We start from the raw sequence: 17478 nt of genomic DNA, 5'->3' as shown, positions 1-17478 counted from the left end.
AAATCTTGCTCTGCATATGCTGCAGTCAGCATTATATGGATCGATCCTCAACTGATGATCAAATTTGGCGACATATTTTTGCAAGAAATACCACACAGCGTGTTACAGACGCAAAGCCCTTCTTTTGCAAGATAACGTAAAGAACATGCTGCTGCAGCTTGAATGGGACGATCTATCATGTCTAGTGTAACCACCAGATACAGAGCCTTCTGATTACCACTTATTCAGATCAATATATGTCTTGGCATACGGTGGCGAAATTCTGAAAATGTGCGAAAATTAATCCATTGGAAGTTTGACAAGGCAATATCTTTTTGTGAACACGGTGTCGTAATATTTTCAAAAAGTATATTTGGATTAATATATATTGTATACATTTTTCTAAACAAAAGTCTTTTAATGATCAGAATACATGCAAGCGGTTTATGTGGCAGAAGTGTTATGCCTATCTTTGTATAGGATTTACATCGGTTTACTCGAGCAAATCACTAAATAATCTTCCCACAAAAGACCCAAACATTAACAGAAGTTCGGAGTAGTAGTGCAACTTGTAAGACCCGCGGAAGCATCAGAAATAACACTCACTAATGAACACATTGCGTTAATGTAAACACAAAATTTGTATATTGGCCAATTAAGGCAATTTTAAATTTTTAAATTGAAAATATTTTTATATTTACATTTAAAATAATTTTTTTCTAATTATCGCTGTATAAGTATTTGTTCATTTTATTATAAATATATGAATTAATAGTTTCTTTTTATAAAACGTTCATTATTTATATATTAAATCATTCTCCTTTATATAAACATTTCGATAATGTAAACTATATTTGGTTTGAATCAGTTCAAATTATCCAACAACGTTTGCGAATGTACGCAGGTTAATTCACCATGGTTTATCATAAAGGAAAAACATAAAATATCCAAACTGAAATCTTCCTTTTGTATCAGGAATCTTCGCGGTTGAACAACATACTTTAAAACCTAGTAGATTAGCCCTAGTAGTTGATGTGAATTAACTTAGTCTACTGGAACCTGGACAGAAGATTGCGGTTCAAGGTGAACGGTGGAAAACCATTCCACAGAGGGGCACCACGAAAATTTGGGTTGAAAAGTGCCATTTTGAAGATTTTCAAAGGCAAACTAGCGGTCGAAGGTACAGGTGATAATCAAACATACGAGAGGGAAACAAATATAAAGGGTAATTTTGTTAAATATATTTATTGGTCACTAGTGTACACAAAGCAAAGACTACATTTTTTGGTTTAGTCACCTCCGTGCTCTACACGCTTTTGCCACCGATTTGGAAGCTTAAATATTTCTTCTTCATAAAAAGTTTGAGGGCGAGATGTCAGACAATTTTGCAAATACTCCAAGTGATTTTTTCGTGGGCGCAAGCAAAAAAACAATGACAAGGCGAGTCGACGTTGTCGACAATCATATTTGTTAAGACAAAAAGTAGGTGCCTATGGGCCTGACTGGGTTTTTTTCCATTTTTAAAAATTATAATGGATATTTAAACTATAAATATATAATGTAAAGCCTGTTAATCTCTTCTAACTGTTAACAATTATATAACGGAATTAAAATTAATTATTCAGTATGGGATTTTAATAAAACAAGACTCTACCATATCCTCCTAATAATAAGTCCCTCGAAATAAAATAACTGTGCAAATTTTTCAAAACTGTTAATTCATTAATGGTAACTCGTGCTTATTGAACTAAGAATATTGCCAATTTTTCTCTAAGTAATGAAATATTAGATACAGTGTGTCGCAAAATTTAATATATTTAGGTTAACGCTTACGGAAGAAAATTTGAAAATAGTCATGATATGTAGAATAAATGTTAATAAAATATTAAATTAATAAATAATTACACCAACAGAAATATAAATATACATTCAACTGATAATGTTGATAACTTATAATAATTCCTTATTGTCTTTCCTGTTCATCTCTTCATTATTTCAATTTCACGTTAGAGTGGAAGGTTGTTGTCTAAAAATTTAACGTCGAAAAACACTGATAAATATCGAAGAATGGAAATTAAATCGACGCATGGATCTCGATGTACGCTTCTGCCATTTAAAGCTGGCGCTATGCAAGCTTTGCATCGAAATTTCATACATTTTAATCCCATTGTGTTGATGTACGTCGCGTTTGCTAGCGAGCATGCAAAATAAACGGAAGCGATTCAGTATGCGGACGTTGCGATAAAATTGAAAAACATCAACCTTCACGCTGAAATGCCATCGAATTATTTATTGCTGTATTATTACTGCTTATTCCCAACAAAATAAAATTATTATGTGTTGGAATTATATTGGAATATACGGTATTTTTAGAATATTACTTATTTAACTTATTGAAAATGAGTTTGAGTTGTATAAAATATAGTCTATTCAAAATAACAGTAAACTCACGCCATCAAGGTGTTTAGTGTATTGCTTGCTGCAATTTATAAATTCGCTTTAGAATCAGGTAATACTTTCCTTCCCATTTTATTCTAGTTACAAAGAGACACAATGCTGTTTAACGTGTCCGAACATGTAATCGAACTATCCTGAAAAAGTGGTACGGTTGTCAAACGTCTCCAAATTTCTTCAAAATATTAATTATGGTAATTAATTAAGGTTATCAACCGGCAAACGTTATTTTAATGCTTAGCTTGTTCTGGTAAATTTCAAATCGCTGCTTATTATTATTCTGATTGAAAATGCCGAAGCCAGCCAGATCATATTGCGTCTCTACTCAGTTACTTCGAACAAGAACGAGATAATAGAAACCCCCTCTTGCCTCTTGCCATTTTTACTGTTAAATATTAAGTTGCTGTGGTTTTTATTGAAAATATTTATTAGCCTACTGCAGCCGCAATGAATATTAATATGGGCGCGGTCACTAAAACCTGTTAAAACATGAAAATTATAAACCTGGATTCACCGAAAATAAACCGTCCTCATACGAAGCGTGTAACGAATCAAGATAATGTTAGCTCTATCAAAGATCAAATATATGAAACGCATAATATTACTGAATAGTTTTTTTCAATCAAAACATAATTTAATACAATCATTTCATAGGAAACTACTACTCTGGAAAGTATACATAGAAAGCTTAGAGATATAAAGTTTTTTGAGGGACACCGTTGAGTGATATAGTATTTAAATTGTGTAAAGATAACCCACGAAGAGGTATATTGAAACTATCAGACATAATAATGTCAAGAGAGATGTGTATTTAGTATTTAGAGGGGATATTTCAGAATGAGACTAATATACCCAATGGTCACTCATGAGAAGATGATAATAAAAGTAGGGTCAAGACAACAAAACTTCATGGAAAGAAGTAAATTTTGGAATACCAAATGATTAGGTTTTATTAGTCATAACATTTATTAATAATTCATTGCAAATATATTTTTCTTCGTTCTGGAAACGGAAATGGTTAATAACACTTTCAGTTTTTATGTAACAGATACATTGAGAAGAAACTGAAAATGATGGAATTCTAAACAAATGTTTGATAGATAATAAATTAACAGCTAAGTTATTAACTTGATTGCAACTTTTTGAATATGGGATTTTGGTTCAATGCTGAAAACTTGCAAGAGCGTGTGAGGAGTTTTATCAAATAATATGCGATATGGAAATCTTATTGTAGAGTGTGAAAGATTTATGTACACAGATATGTGTGTAATTGTTCAGAATATACATGAGCATTTGGTTTAAATGTGTGAGGAGAGATATAATACTAACTGTCTCGCAGATATGCCACATGCATTAGGGATAATACAGTGATTAAATCTAGTTTTATCAAGAAAGATATATACAGGTGGTAGCAGAACAAACTAAGGAGAAATACAAATATCAAAACTACTTTACAGAGGAAGACTGTACCGAAGGATACAAGAACTAAACATAAAGGCTTTAGTTATTTAGTTTAATTATGCTCTGTAACTAAAGTAAAATATATTTTTTGGATATACAATTGTTAATTAAATGGATTAGGTCTCCAGGGGACACCATTATTTAAAAATACACCTAAAACTTTAATTCATGGATGGTGTGGAAAATAGTTCAATGTAAATATAATAAAACACAAACCTAATATATAAACTATTTAAACTGTATACTTAATTGTAGTTTTAAATCCTTCAATAATATATGCATTAGATATACTATAATATTAAAATAAATCATATTTGATAACAGTATTTTTATTTCATTATTTTATTTAGATTAGAATTTTGATGTATGTCAAAGCCAAAATTAACTAAAACTCAGAGCGTATTCGGCAACATTGCCATGTTTTGAGGTCATCAATTCAGATGACGCGAGTTCACTATTTTATTGAACGGACTATACTTTGTTCAAAGTATTTCTCATCAATAGCACCTACTGTTTCCCATCTTTTAGTCAATTTACGGAATCCATCTCTAAAGAACGGTGTACCTTATGAGACTATTAATGCTTAGGGCCATTTTTTTATTATATTCAAAAAAAGTGAAGCGTTGCTCAAACAGGTCAAGACTTGTATGTTGATGCGACAACATTGCGTCGACTTAACATCATCACTTGAGATAATGTGAGTTCTCTGTTTGATTGAACGGACTATAGCTACTAATCTAAAATTGTGCTATATGTTAACAGAAAAACCAACTAAGTTTGGCCGATTTATTCAAACCAAACTCTAGATGTAATAATTTCCTTACAGTCAGGAACATATTAAAAGAAGAACATGGCATAAAAACGATTTAAGGTCATTTCATTCACTAGCCTGAATGAAAACAAACTATTAATCAAAAATACAATTACATAAATAAAATCCAGCCCAAAAAAACATAGGAAAAAAACAAACAGATTAATTTAGAAGAATAATTAAAGGAATCAATTATAATCATTATCTGAAAAAAAACTAAGGAAATAGTAAATAAAAAAGAGGACTATGATAAAAATTTCAACATTATGGTAATAGATGACCAAAAATAATAGAAACTTGTATAGCGAAATAGCGAAAGTCAAAAACCAAATTATAAATAATATTTTTACGATATATGACATTTAATAACTATTATTCTAGCTATGAAACTATTAAAATTGACGGGTGTCAAGACATTAAAGAATCTATGTTTGTAGAACCCATTTATAGGGTTTTTTCAATAGATAGGCAAGATGTGATGTAGATATTAATAAAATCATTTTTCATTTGAAAATATTGTATACGCCATTATGTACAACCTTTAAATGTTCCCGCTGATTATTATGGGCATACGGACCCAAGATATTCAATTTTCAATGACTCTGCAATAAAGATCTGAATGAATTTGAATTGGGTTATGTCGACTTCGGTCTGCTGGAGTATATTGACATAAACTGTGATTTTGGCATGGCCAAATCGAAAGTAAACCATAACCTCAAATATTTCATACAAAATGTCTATTATGTTGTATGGTATTTGAAACATGTGTAATTCTACTGGAATCATTGGTCGTTTATGTCTACATCGTTTAATTTGCACCAATATACTGTAAATTGATTTTTAAATTTCTGTAATTTTCATCATGCACGGTGACGTACTGATCAATGACGCCATATAAAAGATAAAATCCCGTTATGACAGGCCTAGGTGGAAACAGGGCACGTAACAGCCAATAAAAAGCTGAAATATTGGCTGATCATTTTAAACAATCTATCAATTACCAAAGTTATGAAAACTGACATCAACTAAAAGATACCACCGGGATATTATTTTATGACGGGACAAAATCTATCAAGATGGAGAATTTTGAAACTCACCTACTTCGTTAATGTAAAAATATTGACATCGAACGGTAGGTCATTGATAAAGTTTACTGAGATATATTCCAAGCCCTCGACAAAGCATGTCACAAATAAAGAAAATATTTCAAGGTTTTCGAATTTCAATTCGTAAAAAGGAATACTTTTTCGCCCTTGTTTACTCTTCTCAAGGCTTTTTGGCATTTGTCTCCTATTGATAAGACAGCCGAGGTAGAGAGAGAAAAGATTGAAGTATCAGATCAAAATCGTGAATCTTCTTCATTGTGTATATAGGAGGCATTATAATCAATGTATTGGTTATACAGTATGTCGATTTATTATATTAAAGCTGATTCCGAAACAACTTGCAAGGCTGTCATATATTGAATTCAACTACTAGAAAAATCGTTGATGTAGATACATTGTGCATAACGATACTAAAGACCTAATTTTAACAATACTATATTTTAAGTTTATTACTGTGACTACTATATTATAGTGAAAACTGTATATTCGATAATATTTCATTATGGAAGTTATAATATTAATATGGTTACGAGATGGTAATTAAATCCGAACGATAAAACTTTAATAAGCTTCGTAATTAATTAGGATGGACCAAAATTAATTATTTTTTGTATTATCTAATCAGAAACTATTCACTTAAAAATAATGAAACTTTTGCAATATTTTTTACAGTAAACTTACTATATAATGTGGTTTTTTATTTTCCTATTTAATTAAAAAAAATCTCCACCGTAAGTCATGGAGTGCTCTTGCAAACATATGGTAGATATACTCCTTGTGTTAATACTTGCGTGTATTGATTTTGACATTTTAGAGCTTGCAATTTCTATTACAACCTATAAAGAACCTCCCGGTCAACCGAAAAAGGGATGAGGAAGTGGAAGCTTAACCCAAAAAAAGTATTATAAGCGACTTTGGTCTATTGTGATTGCTACCTCTGCCCTGAGCTCTGAATGAAAGATGATCTTTGTACGATGGGAAAAACATTTAAGACCTCCACAATGCTTATATCCTTTATAGCTAATTTCATGAATTTTTTGCACATATTACCCAAAACATTTTATTTAAGATTTTCATTACTTTTTAACTAAATATTTTAATTCGTGAAGGAATACTTTTTCCTTGTTTACTCTTCTCAAGGCTTTTCGGCATTTGTCTCCTATTGATAAGACAGCCGAGGTAGAGAGAGAAGAGACTGAATTATCAGATCAAAATTGTGAGTCTTCTTCATTGTGTATATAGGAGGCATTATAATCAATGTATTGGTTATACAGTATGCCGATTTATTATATTAAAGCTGATTCCGAAACAACTTGCAAGGCTGTCATATATTGAATTCAACTACTCAAAAAATCGTTGATGTAAATGCATTGTGCAAAACCATACAAAAGACCTAATTTTAACAATACTATACTTTAAGTCTGTTACTTTAACTACTATATCATAGTGGAAACTGGATATTCGATAATATTTCACTATGGAAGTTATAATATTAATATGGTTACGAGATGGTAATTAAATCCGAACGATAAAACTTTAATAAGCTTCGTAATTAATTAGGATGGACCAAAATTAATTATTTTTTGTATTATCTAATCAGAAACTATTCACTTAAAAATAATGAAACTTTCGCAATATTTTTTACAGTAAACTTACTATATAATGTGGTTTTTTATTTTCCTATTTAATTAAAAAAAATCTCCACCGTAAGTTTCGATCGAGTGCTCTTGCAAACATATGGTAGATATACTCCTTGTGTTAATACTTGCGTGTATTGATTTTGACATTTTAGAGCTTGCAATTTCTATTACAACCTATAAAGAACCTCCCGGTCAACCGAAAAAGGGATGAGGAATTGGGAGCTTAAATCGAAAAAAAGTATTATAAGCGACTTTGGTCAAATGTGATTGCTACCTCCGCCCTGAGCTCTGAATGAAAGATGATCTTTGTACGATGGGAAAAAACAATCAAGACCGCCACAATGCTAATATCCTTTATAGCTAATTTCATGAATTTTTTGCACATATTACCCAAAACATTTTATTTAAGATTTTCATTACTTTTTAACTAAATATTTTAATTCGTGAAGGAATACTTTTTCCTTGTTTAATCTTCTCAAGGCTTTTTGGCATTTGTCTCCTATTGATAAGACAGCCGAGGTAGAGAGAGAATAGACTGAAGTATCAGATCAAAATCGTGAGTCTTCTTCATTGTGTATATAGGAGGCATTATAATCAATGTATTGGTTATACAGTATGTCGATTTATTATATTAAAGCTGATTCCGAAACAACTTGCAAGGCTGTCATATATTGAATTCAACTACTCAAAAAATCGTTGATGTAAAGGCATTGTGCATAACCATACTAAAGACCTAATTTTAACAATACAATATTTTAAGTCTGTTACTTTAACTACTATATTATAGTGAAAACTGGATATTCGATAATATTTCATTATGGATGTTATAAAATTAATATGGTTACGAGAGAGTAATTAAATCCGAACGATAAAACTTTAATAAGCTTCGTAATTAATTAGGATGGACCAAAATTAATTATTTTTTGTATTATCTAATCAGAAACTATTCACTGAAAAATAATGAAACTTTCGCAATATTTTTTTATAGTGAACTTACTCTATAATGTAGCTCATTAACTTTAATAGACAATATATTAATTAATAATTAATTGCTAATTTCGTTACTAGATTTTTAATCCAGGAGCATAAATAAGGTTTCGTGAACAAGAATTACAATCTGTGAGAAGCTCATTCAGCCTGCGTCTTCATGCGTATGAATTAAAAATGACAGAAAAACAGAAGCCTAATGACCACAAACAACCAAGAAAGATCACTGAGTTCAGTCATTTTTGAATATTAACAGATGGATGGTGACTTGATGAAGAAAATTATAATAAACGATGATTTTCATTATCATTTTCAAACTTTTATTAATCGTCAGAAAGCCCAAATATTATTGGTCTGTCACATATGACATAACGTGTCACTCTCTGGTGCAGATTTTAAGTTAAACGCACGATAACCGATCATCTTGATTGCAAGCTCTCATGGGTGATAGTGACATTGACGATATGTAGTTTTAACAAGACGGAAATATGTAACACATCCTGTAAAAGAATTCTCTCTTTTCAATAACTAACTGGTCAATTGAACACATATATGGCGCTATTAGAATTATATCTATACATTTGCCAGTTAGCCCTAACTCTAGAAAGTCGTCGGATCATCAGTTTGTGAATTATAGCATTTTGAGTGAAACAACTTTTGTTATTGTGAAAAAAAATGCATAAAAAGGATTTTCGCGTTTTGATAAAATATTGCTTTTTGAAGTGAAAAAATACAGTTGAAGCAAAAACTTGGCTTGATGCCGAGTTTTCGGACACTGCCACAGGAAAATCAACCATCAAGGATTGGTATGCTAAGTTTAGACGTGGTGAAATGAGCACCGAAGACGGTGAACGCAGTGGACGCCCAAAAGCGGCTGTTTCCGAAGAAAACATTAAAGAAATCCACCAAATGATTTTAAATGACCGTAAATTTAAATTGATTGAAATAGCAGACAACAGTCTAAAGATATCAACTGAACGTGTGCATCATATAATTCACGAATATTTGGGTATAAAAAAGTTACAAGTTGATGATTCGGAGCAGTGTTTAAAGATGATCAAGGGTAATAAACCCGAGTTTTTGCATCAATATGTGACAATGGATGGAATATGGCTCCATCATTTCACACCGAAGTCCAATCGACAGTTATTCGAGTGGATTGCACACGATGAACCCGCTCCAAAGCGTGGGAAAAGGCAACAGTCGGCTCAAATTCAGTCATTTCGTCAAATGAAGAGGCTATTGTCGAAACTGGGGCCTATTTGGAAGCAAAGGACAAGTCGTACTACACAAATTGTATCGAAAAGTTGGTCAACATGGTTGAAAGGAATTATGTTGAATAAAAAAAAACTAATTTTGGCAAAAAAATATATTTTACTATGGTAATTGACCTGTTATTTGATGCAGCACTATATAATATATTTTTTATAGGATTATTTAAAATCACAAGCCTATAACCATTTGTTTATTGGAGAATGAAATTTAACTGCGTTTAAGTGATATTCAGCTATATTTGTATAAAATATTCATGCAAAATGAGGGAAATGTGTCCGTAAATTATCATTTTGTATACCATCTATAAAATCATAAGTAATCATGATGAGAGATTTTGACCGTAAATATTTATACGCGCTTAAGCATTCAATTAATGAAATTATAATAAATAATTATCTAACTTAATTTCTTCAGCTCAATTACTTATATTGAGGATATTTCTACAACACTGCTTTCTAGCATTTTATAAATTCAATTCACATGGGTAAATAAAAGCGTGAACTATTAGATATAACTTAAAAATTATTTGTTTTCCGTTTATGGACTATACAAAACATATTTTTCGTAGCTCCGAAAATACAGAAATATCGCAGATTGTTCTAATTTTTCTATTTAATTGAAAGAAAAGTTCCGAGGTGAGTCATGGAGTGCTCTTGCAAACATATGGTAGATATACTCCTTGTATTAGTACTTGCGTGTATTGGTTTTGACATTTTAGAGCTTGCAATTTCGATTACAACCTATAAAGAACCTCCCGGTCAACCGAAAAAAAGATGAGGACTAGGAAGCTTAAATCGAAAAAAAGTATTATATGCGACTTTGTCAATTGTTATTGCTGCCTCTGCCCTGAGTTCTGAATGAAAAATGATCTTTGTACGATGGGAAAAAACATTTACGACCGTCACAATGCTAATATCCGTTATAGATATTTTCATGATTTTTTTTTGCAAATATTGCTCAAAGCATTTTATTTAAGATTTTCATTACTTTTTAATTAACTAAGCCATACATAGAAAATATGTGAGAAATGGCATCTGTGGTTTTAATGATATATACACATTCTTTCATCAAGACCTTTCATGATGGTTTTGTATAAATGTGACAAAATGCAATGGTGTGTTTCTTTCTTCAAAGTACGGGTGGTTGGGAACTTTTTGATATAGATGTTTAACTTCAAAGAACCTCATAAAATTAAATGAAATGGTGCTTATCTAACAGCCAATGAAGGAGGCCAATTATGATCATTGGGCCGTGTATTTTTTGGCAGCCTTGTTGAGACCATGCCATAATCGGTTTTCATGGTCACTTCTTGAATAGCATTTTTTATGAATTAATAAAGACCAGTGTGTTGTACTGACACCGTATGGTGGCATTAGATTTTGAATAATAACATGTAGGTTCTTTGAATATCAAAGGTGACCCTTTCATCAACAATTAATGAAGCCAATTTTCAGTGATCAATGATCAAGACGCTACAGTTCTTGTATCATTTTAGCCTTACCTAACGACTCTACGCTGTAGAAAGCTGTTGTTATGTGCGTTGAAATAAAATATTTCCACAGATAATAAAATGTTAAAATTTGTAACGATTTCATAAATTTATAGTGGTACTACACTATTATATCCGAATATGGATTTTTATTTCAATTACTTAAAATATTGGTTTTAATATCAATGATAAAGAACGACCTGGAGGATCAAACATGTTTGGAGTCAATGAAGTGAAAGACTTATTGGACGAAAACCGATATAGCTTAGCCGTTGATGATTTAACTGTTTTTAGACGTTTTCATGCGGTGGGAAAGATATGTGTAAGTTTTGTAGATAAGATTTTCGCACTAGGGTCAGTTTTTATTATTTTTCGCTCTACTGTCGACTGTAAAAACTGGCCCTTTGGGCATCTTGGGAAGTTGAGAGATCTTCGGTGTCTGTCGGTATTAGCCAAGGAGATGTGGTATCTCCAAGGCTTTTTAACATAGTTGTGGATCCAATTGTGCGAAAGGTTTGTAAAAGGAGACATGGCATTCAGTAGGAGACGTTTCTAAGATTTAACGCGGGATTTGCAGTATTATTGTTGTATTGTCTAGATATTGTAATATCATTACTTTTAACTGGCTTTTTTGTCTAAAACAATCAAAAGGTTAATAATGCTCCGTATAGTAATACTTTTGCTATGTTTTGTCTATGAATTTATATTTTATTAATGGTTCGATAAGATATTCAAACCTAAAATTTTCAACTTTTTAGTATGAGTAGGCTTTCGACACGTCTCCACGACAATGAGGAGATATATACGTATAGATATATATCTCTACATATGCCAGAGAGAGAAGTATCTCTATGTATACCAGAGAGAGACAGCAAGTATTACTGGCGTTTCAAAGTCTGGCGTCAATCAAATTAAAATTACAATTGATAATAAAAAGTCTCTTGAGGCATATCGTATTAGCAAATGTGACCGAAAAAGAATCACCAAACCTCGAATAGATCAAAAATTCAGAAACTTCTGCGTCGAAAAATCGTAAAGAGAGCGTTGCTCATTTGACTACGATAATAGACGACGAGGGTGTTAAGATTTCTGAGAGGACAATACAAATGCAGTTGATTGAAGATAATATAAAGGGATGGGGATTTCCAAAAAAAACACGCCTAACCGACAGCGTATGGTATGCCTATATTACAGAAGGGGAATTATAGGAATATTATATGAAACAAGACCAATACAAACGAGCACAAGAAATCCGGTTTCTACCGCAGATCAATTAATGGTTCCCTGACGATGACAACTACATTTTTGTTACAAAACCTGTTAAAAGTGTTACTGTATATTTAGCGGAAACAATCACTGTTTTGCCATGGCCAGGAAATTCACCAAACATGAATCCCATAGAAAACATAGGGGAACTTACTAAATGGGCGATTGCAAAAGAAGTGATTACCACCAAGCAGCAGTTAATTCAAACACTGCAGATAATGGTATCTCAACTCCAAAGTCTAGGAAGATGCGAAAGTATTGAGAGCATGCCACGACGCATAGCCCCTTTTATTGCAGCAAAGGCATAGGTGGCAGAGGTGGCACCACTAAATATTAAAATCGATTGTATTATTTTTTAATGATATCAGAATTACTAAAACGAAGATTATAAAATGGTTTTGTATATTTTTTATAGTCGCTATGATCCCAATAGAACACAGATAGAAATAAAATATTACAAATATTTTAAGAGACATCCAACAAATTATTTATTACAAAAATCCAATTAAACTAGATAATTAAATAATCTCAATATTGTCTTTAATAAATAGGCTAAGGACTGTAAGATAAGTAATTCAAATAAAGTCGAAGCTGGTTAAAAAGTTTAAACGTTGACGTGACGTTTGTGTGACGTCAATGTTTCGTAGCGCTTTTGATTTAAGTTTGTTGTTGTTTTTATTTCTGGTAAATTCTTAGTAACCCCACGTTTTGCATTAAGATAAATGTATTTTCAATTATCTCTCTGCAAATCTCTTTGCACAAAACTTAAATTGTCACTTATATGTTTATTTTTTATTTCAGGAAACTGGCTGATATTTCCCGATCGACCAGGGGTGTGGTGGTGTTGTGCAGCGACAGATCGAGTGCGGTTCGCATCCTGGACGACGCCAAACGCCTTAACATGATGGACGGACATTTCGTCTGGATCTGGATCGACACGTCCGCCTCCATCAATATCCGCAACTCGAGCGACGACGAGATCGCCGAGCAGAGTGCGCGTCCATCGCCCGTTCGCGACAAACGAAGTGCTTTCTTCTACAGTGATATCGACGAACAACACGTGAATTATTTGTTAAGGAACGACCATTATCTTTTGTTCAACCGTAATACAGCAAGCGTAACAAGTTCTAAAGTAAAAGAGCGCAAGGCGCGACCCAAGGTGGTCCAGTCTCGCAATAGTCTTAGTGGTGATTTGCCAGCTGGTCTGCTTAGTCTCAAGCCGTTGCCGGTTAAGGTGGATCGGCATTTGGTCAAGGGAGCGGTTAGGTTGTTGATGGTCACGCTGAGGACGGTGATTGCCAAGTCTCCTCAACGTGTGGTGCAGAGTATCGTGTCCAATCAGTATGTGCACAGTTGTTGGGATGACACGCAGAAGGACTTAACGTTTTCTATGGAATTTGGAAGGTAAGAAAACACAATTGACATTTTTAGATTACCATTTTACTGAATATTCATTTCATATCATCTGGTGTACGAATTAGTAATGGGTTTCGACTATAATAATCAGAAAAAATTATCAAAACAACAATGAATAACAATAACTTGGACATAACATACTTAACCACTTTCGAATTGGTCTCCACTCGCGGTGATACACAGGTTTAAACGCGACTTAATATTCTGGGCAATGGGCAAAGTCCTGTCTCATTCTCGATGCAGCGATTGCTTCAGTGACTTCACACTCTCGTGGCGTGTAGCACAGACCCTGGCTTTAAAAATCGATTACATGCTGTAGTCCATCGGGTTCAGATCCGGCGATTCTGCAGACATTATGAAGTCCTGAAAATCGGCACGGTATTTCCAATTGTTCCATAGTCCAATTCGCATAGCTGAAGTGCTGTTGAGCCCATGGAAGTACAATGGCCTCGAGAACGTCGCGACAATAAACTTCTTAATGGATTTCGATACCTTCATCCACAAAAACTATCCACAAAAGGCGGTTTTGCTGCTGGCGGAAACTCCGTCTTAGACCATGACGGACTACGGATTTTGGCGGTGTCCGACGAAGACCTACATGCCGGGAGCCTCAGCAGACCAGCTTCTGTCATGTTGGTGGTTGTGTGCTTGCTCAACGGTGAACGGCTTCTCGTCCGTGAAGAGGATGCGCTCCCATCGCATCGACATCTCTCGAGTCGTACCCGCTTGTTTACATCTTTTAGGAGCAACTTTTTGGAGCTTGTACGTCTTGAGATTGAGCTCTTTCTGGCTGCTGAAACGACGACTTGCATGTTCTAGTCCCACTCTCATGGAGATTCTTTAATTTTGCCGCTTAGCTTCTTAATGATTTAGCGGCTAGCAGGAGTGAGGGCGATACACTTTTTTTCACTTCCTGGATGCCAGCATCAGCCAACTTCACGGCCAAGCTCTTTGAAATGACCGATGGTGCGAGAAACAGTCGACTACGTAACATGGAGCAAATGAACAATTTCATATTGGTATTCTGAAAACACGACAAAATGAGTTAGTTTAGAGTCGAAAGTTAAAGCAATGGCACATAAACACAAGGAGAATTCGATGAAACAACAACACAATACAAAATTACTTTGATATGATACAATAGTTTCGTGTTAGGTTCACGTGTAACTCTCATGCAGTTTTTTTGGAACCCCTTGTATGTTGCAAGTATCGTAGATATGAAATTTCCTTCAGTGGTATACATATATAATAAAATTCGGGTATTAGAAGTATATTTTTGTCAAACCGTAAATTTTTGTATGTGATTAAAGTAAATATAGAACTACATATTACAATGAGTGATAAATTATATAAGTATATCGGGTTTTGGATCAGATATAGATCAGTCAAAAGCCGTTTATAAGATAAATTGGGGGGCTGAATCCAAGCCAACGGCACGTTCTTTAAAATTAGTTCCAGCAATCGAAATATTCAATACATTCATTTAATAATTTTTTGACAATTAACGGCGGTTTATTGGATTAAAAAGTATAAATCTGAAATGAACACAAGCTGAACTGAGTTTTTTATACTGCCTAGGATTCGTTTCATGCTTTGGGATTCAACGCTACGACTTCTGTCCATAATCCATGGTATCGCGATCTTTCGATTTTCACTATATATTGCATGTAGCAGTAGCGCGTACGCTTTTGCACCAATCTTGTACTTTCTGTACAAGATTTAATCTGTATACTTTCATTAGAAACCATATTTACTTTTCACGTTTAGTTCTTGTTTCTTCGATGCAATATTTCCTTGTAAAGTCAGTATTTCTCCTTAGGTTGTTCTGTTACTACTGTTTGTTCTATACATCTTTCTTGATAAAACTAGTTTTAATTACTGTATTCTCCTTAATACATTGGCCATCTCTGCAAAAGAGTTAGTATTATTTCTCTCCTCATACATTTTAGCCAAATATTCATAACCATAATAACCATTAATAACCAAATGTATATTTTGAACAATGACACACATTTTCATATAGCTCTCATACTCTATAACACAATTTCCTATAGTTAAAATAAATTAATTATATACTGACTTTTAATTGTTTTCTCTCTCATCGCCCTGTCTTGGTAATTGCTAGCATTGAATTCATTCAATCACTGTCACTTTCGGAATCACTACTCAAGTGAATAACTAAACGACTTATTTCCAATCTATTAATAACTAGCTCACGATTCCACCATTTGTTAATTTCATTTTCAATGTGTTTTATTGAGCTCAACCAAACCGAAGGTGTTACTTTCAACAGTGACTATTTCCATAAATCTAGACAATTCTGGTTTCAATATCCTTCTCGACCTGAATGTCTATTATAATAATTCTTTGCAGTGCTCCATATCTTGGGTTAAATATGCAGTGATAAGGTGGAAGACATAATACTCTGTGGCCATAAAGTTCAGCAATATGATCCACCATATACCTTTTCTCAGGCTAATTTCTAATATAGTTAATTACATAAAATACAATCAAATATTTCATTTATATTTACCGATTAACAATTTGAAATAGTTCATTCTTTAACATGGTTTCTTCAAAACTTATATTATGCATTTTCAGCCATTCGTTAATTGCAGCATTTGTTGGGATCTTCTCCACCAGTTTACTATTATATGGTGCATTGTCCATAACAATAACTGCTGGTTCCTCCAAGTTCTTTAAAAGCGGATTTTCAAACCAATTTAATAGCACCTGATGGTTCATTTCTCCATGGTAGTCACCTTTGGACTTAGAAGAAGACACTAATTCTGCACCAGGAATAAAACCATTCCTGTTTCCAGCATGAAGAACTATATGTCTGCAATGAATTATTAATAAATATTATGACTAACAAAACCTAATCGATAGTTATTCCAACGTTTATAATTTTCCATCAACTTTCATTGTTTTTACACTGCATTATCATCTTGTCATGAGCGACCCAATGTGCCATTCTGAAAAATCCATGTTTCATCTATATAAACAAAATCATATAATAATTCTTCCTTGATTTTGACATACATTTTTAAAAGTTGTATTCTTTTATAAACAATCTCTGGAATGTCCATTAAACCGCGTCGTGGGTTGTCTTTACACCACTTAAATCCTACATTACGCAACAGTGTGTGAAGAGATGTTCTACATCCCTCAAATAGCTGCATATCTTTCAGCTTCTTATGGATACTTTCCAGGCTAACAACTTCTTCTGAAATAATTGTATTAAATTAGGTTTCCATTCAAAGAACTACTTACTGTTTTTATACATTTCGTATATTTGATCTCTGATTCGGCTAACATTAAGCAGATATTGGACTTGTAACCCACTTCGCATAAAGACGGTTTCTTTTTGGCGAATTGAGGGTTATTATGTTTTTAATTTTTTGCGATATATAGAGACTAATTCCCGTACTAATATTTAATGCAGCTGCAACACGTTAAAAATATTTTCATTAAAACTGAGCAATTAATATTTAAATGCTAACCTCTCTAACACATTGTACTGGCAAGAGGGGACCTCCATTGTCTCGTTTCTGCTCAAAGTAACGTATTACAGACGCAATCAGTTTTTGACTC

At 33.1% G+C, this 17478-nt stretch overlaps 1 protein-coding gene across 2 annotated transcripts in view; it reads left to right on the top strand.

Moving 5' to 3' along the window:
* Window positions 1-17478, top strand: part of LOC143199482 (uncharacterized) — a 270931-nt gene that overhangs the window by 138852 nt on the left and 114601 nt on the right. For both annotated transcript variants that reach the window (XM_076409316.1, XM_076409315.1), the window contains exon 4: window positions 13270-13872. In XM_076409316.1, the coding sequence (XP_076265431.1) occupies window positions 13270-13872 (603 nt within the window). The remainder of the gene's footprint in view (window positions 1-13269; window positions 13873-17478) is intronic.

This window comes from Rhynchophorus ferrugineus, unplaced genomic scaffold (assembly GCF_030347505.1).
Source record: "Rhynchophorus ferrugineus isolate W39M unplaced genomic scaffold, kcgeb_rfMv2 rfM7, whole genome shotgun sequence".
NCBI lineage: Eukaryota > Metazoa > Arthropoda > Insecta > Coleoptera > Curculionidae > Rhynchophorus > Rhynchophorus ferrugineus.
The sequence above is the reverse complement of the archived record's forward strand: the minus strand, read 5'-3'. Positions and strand labels throughout refer to the sequence as shown.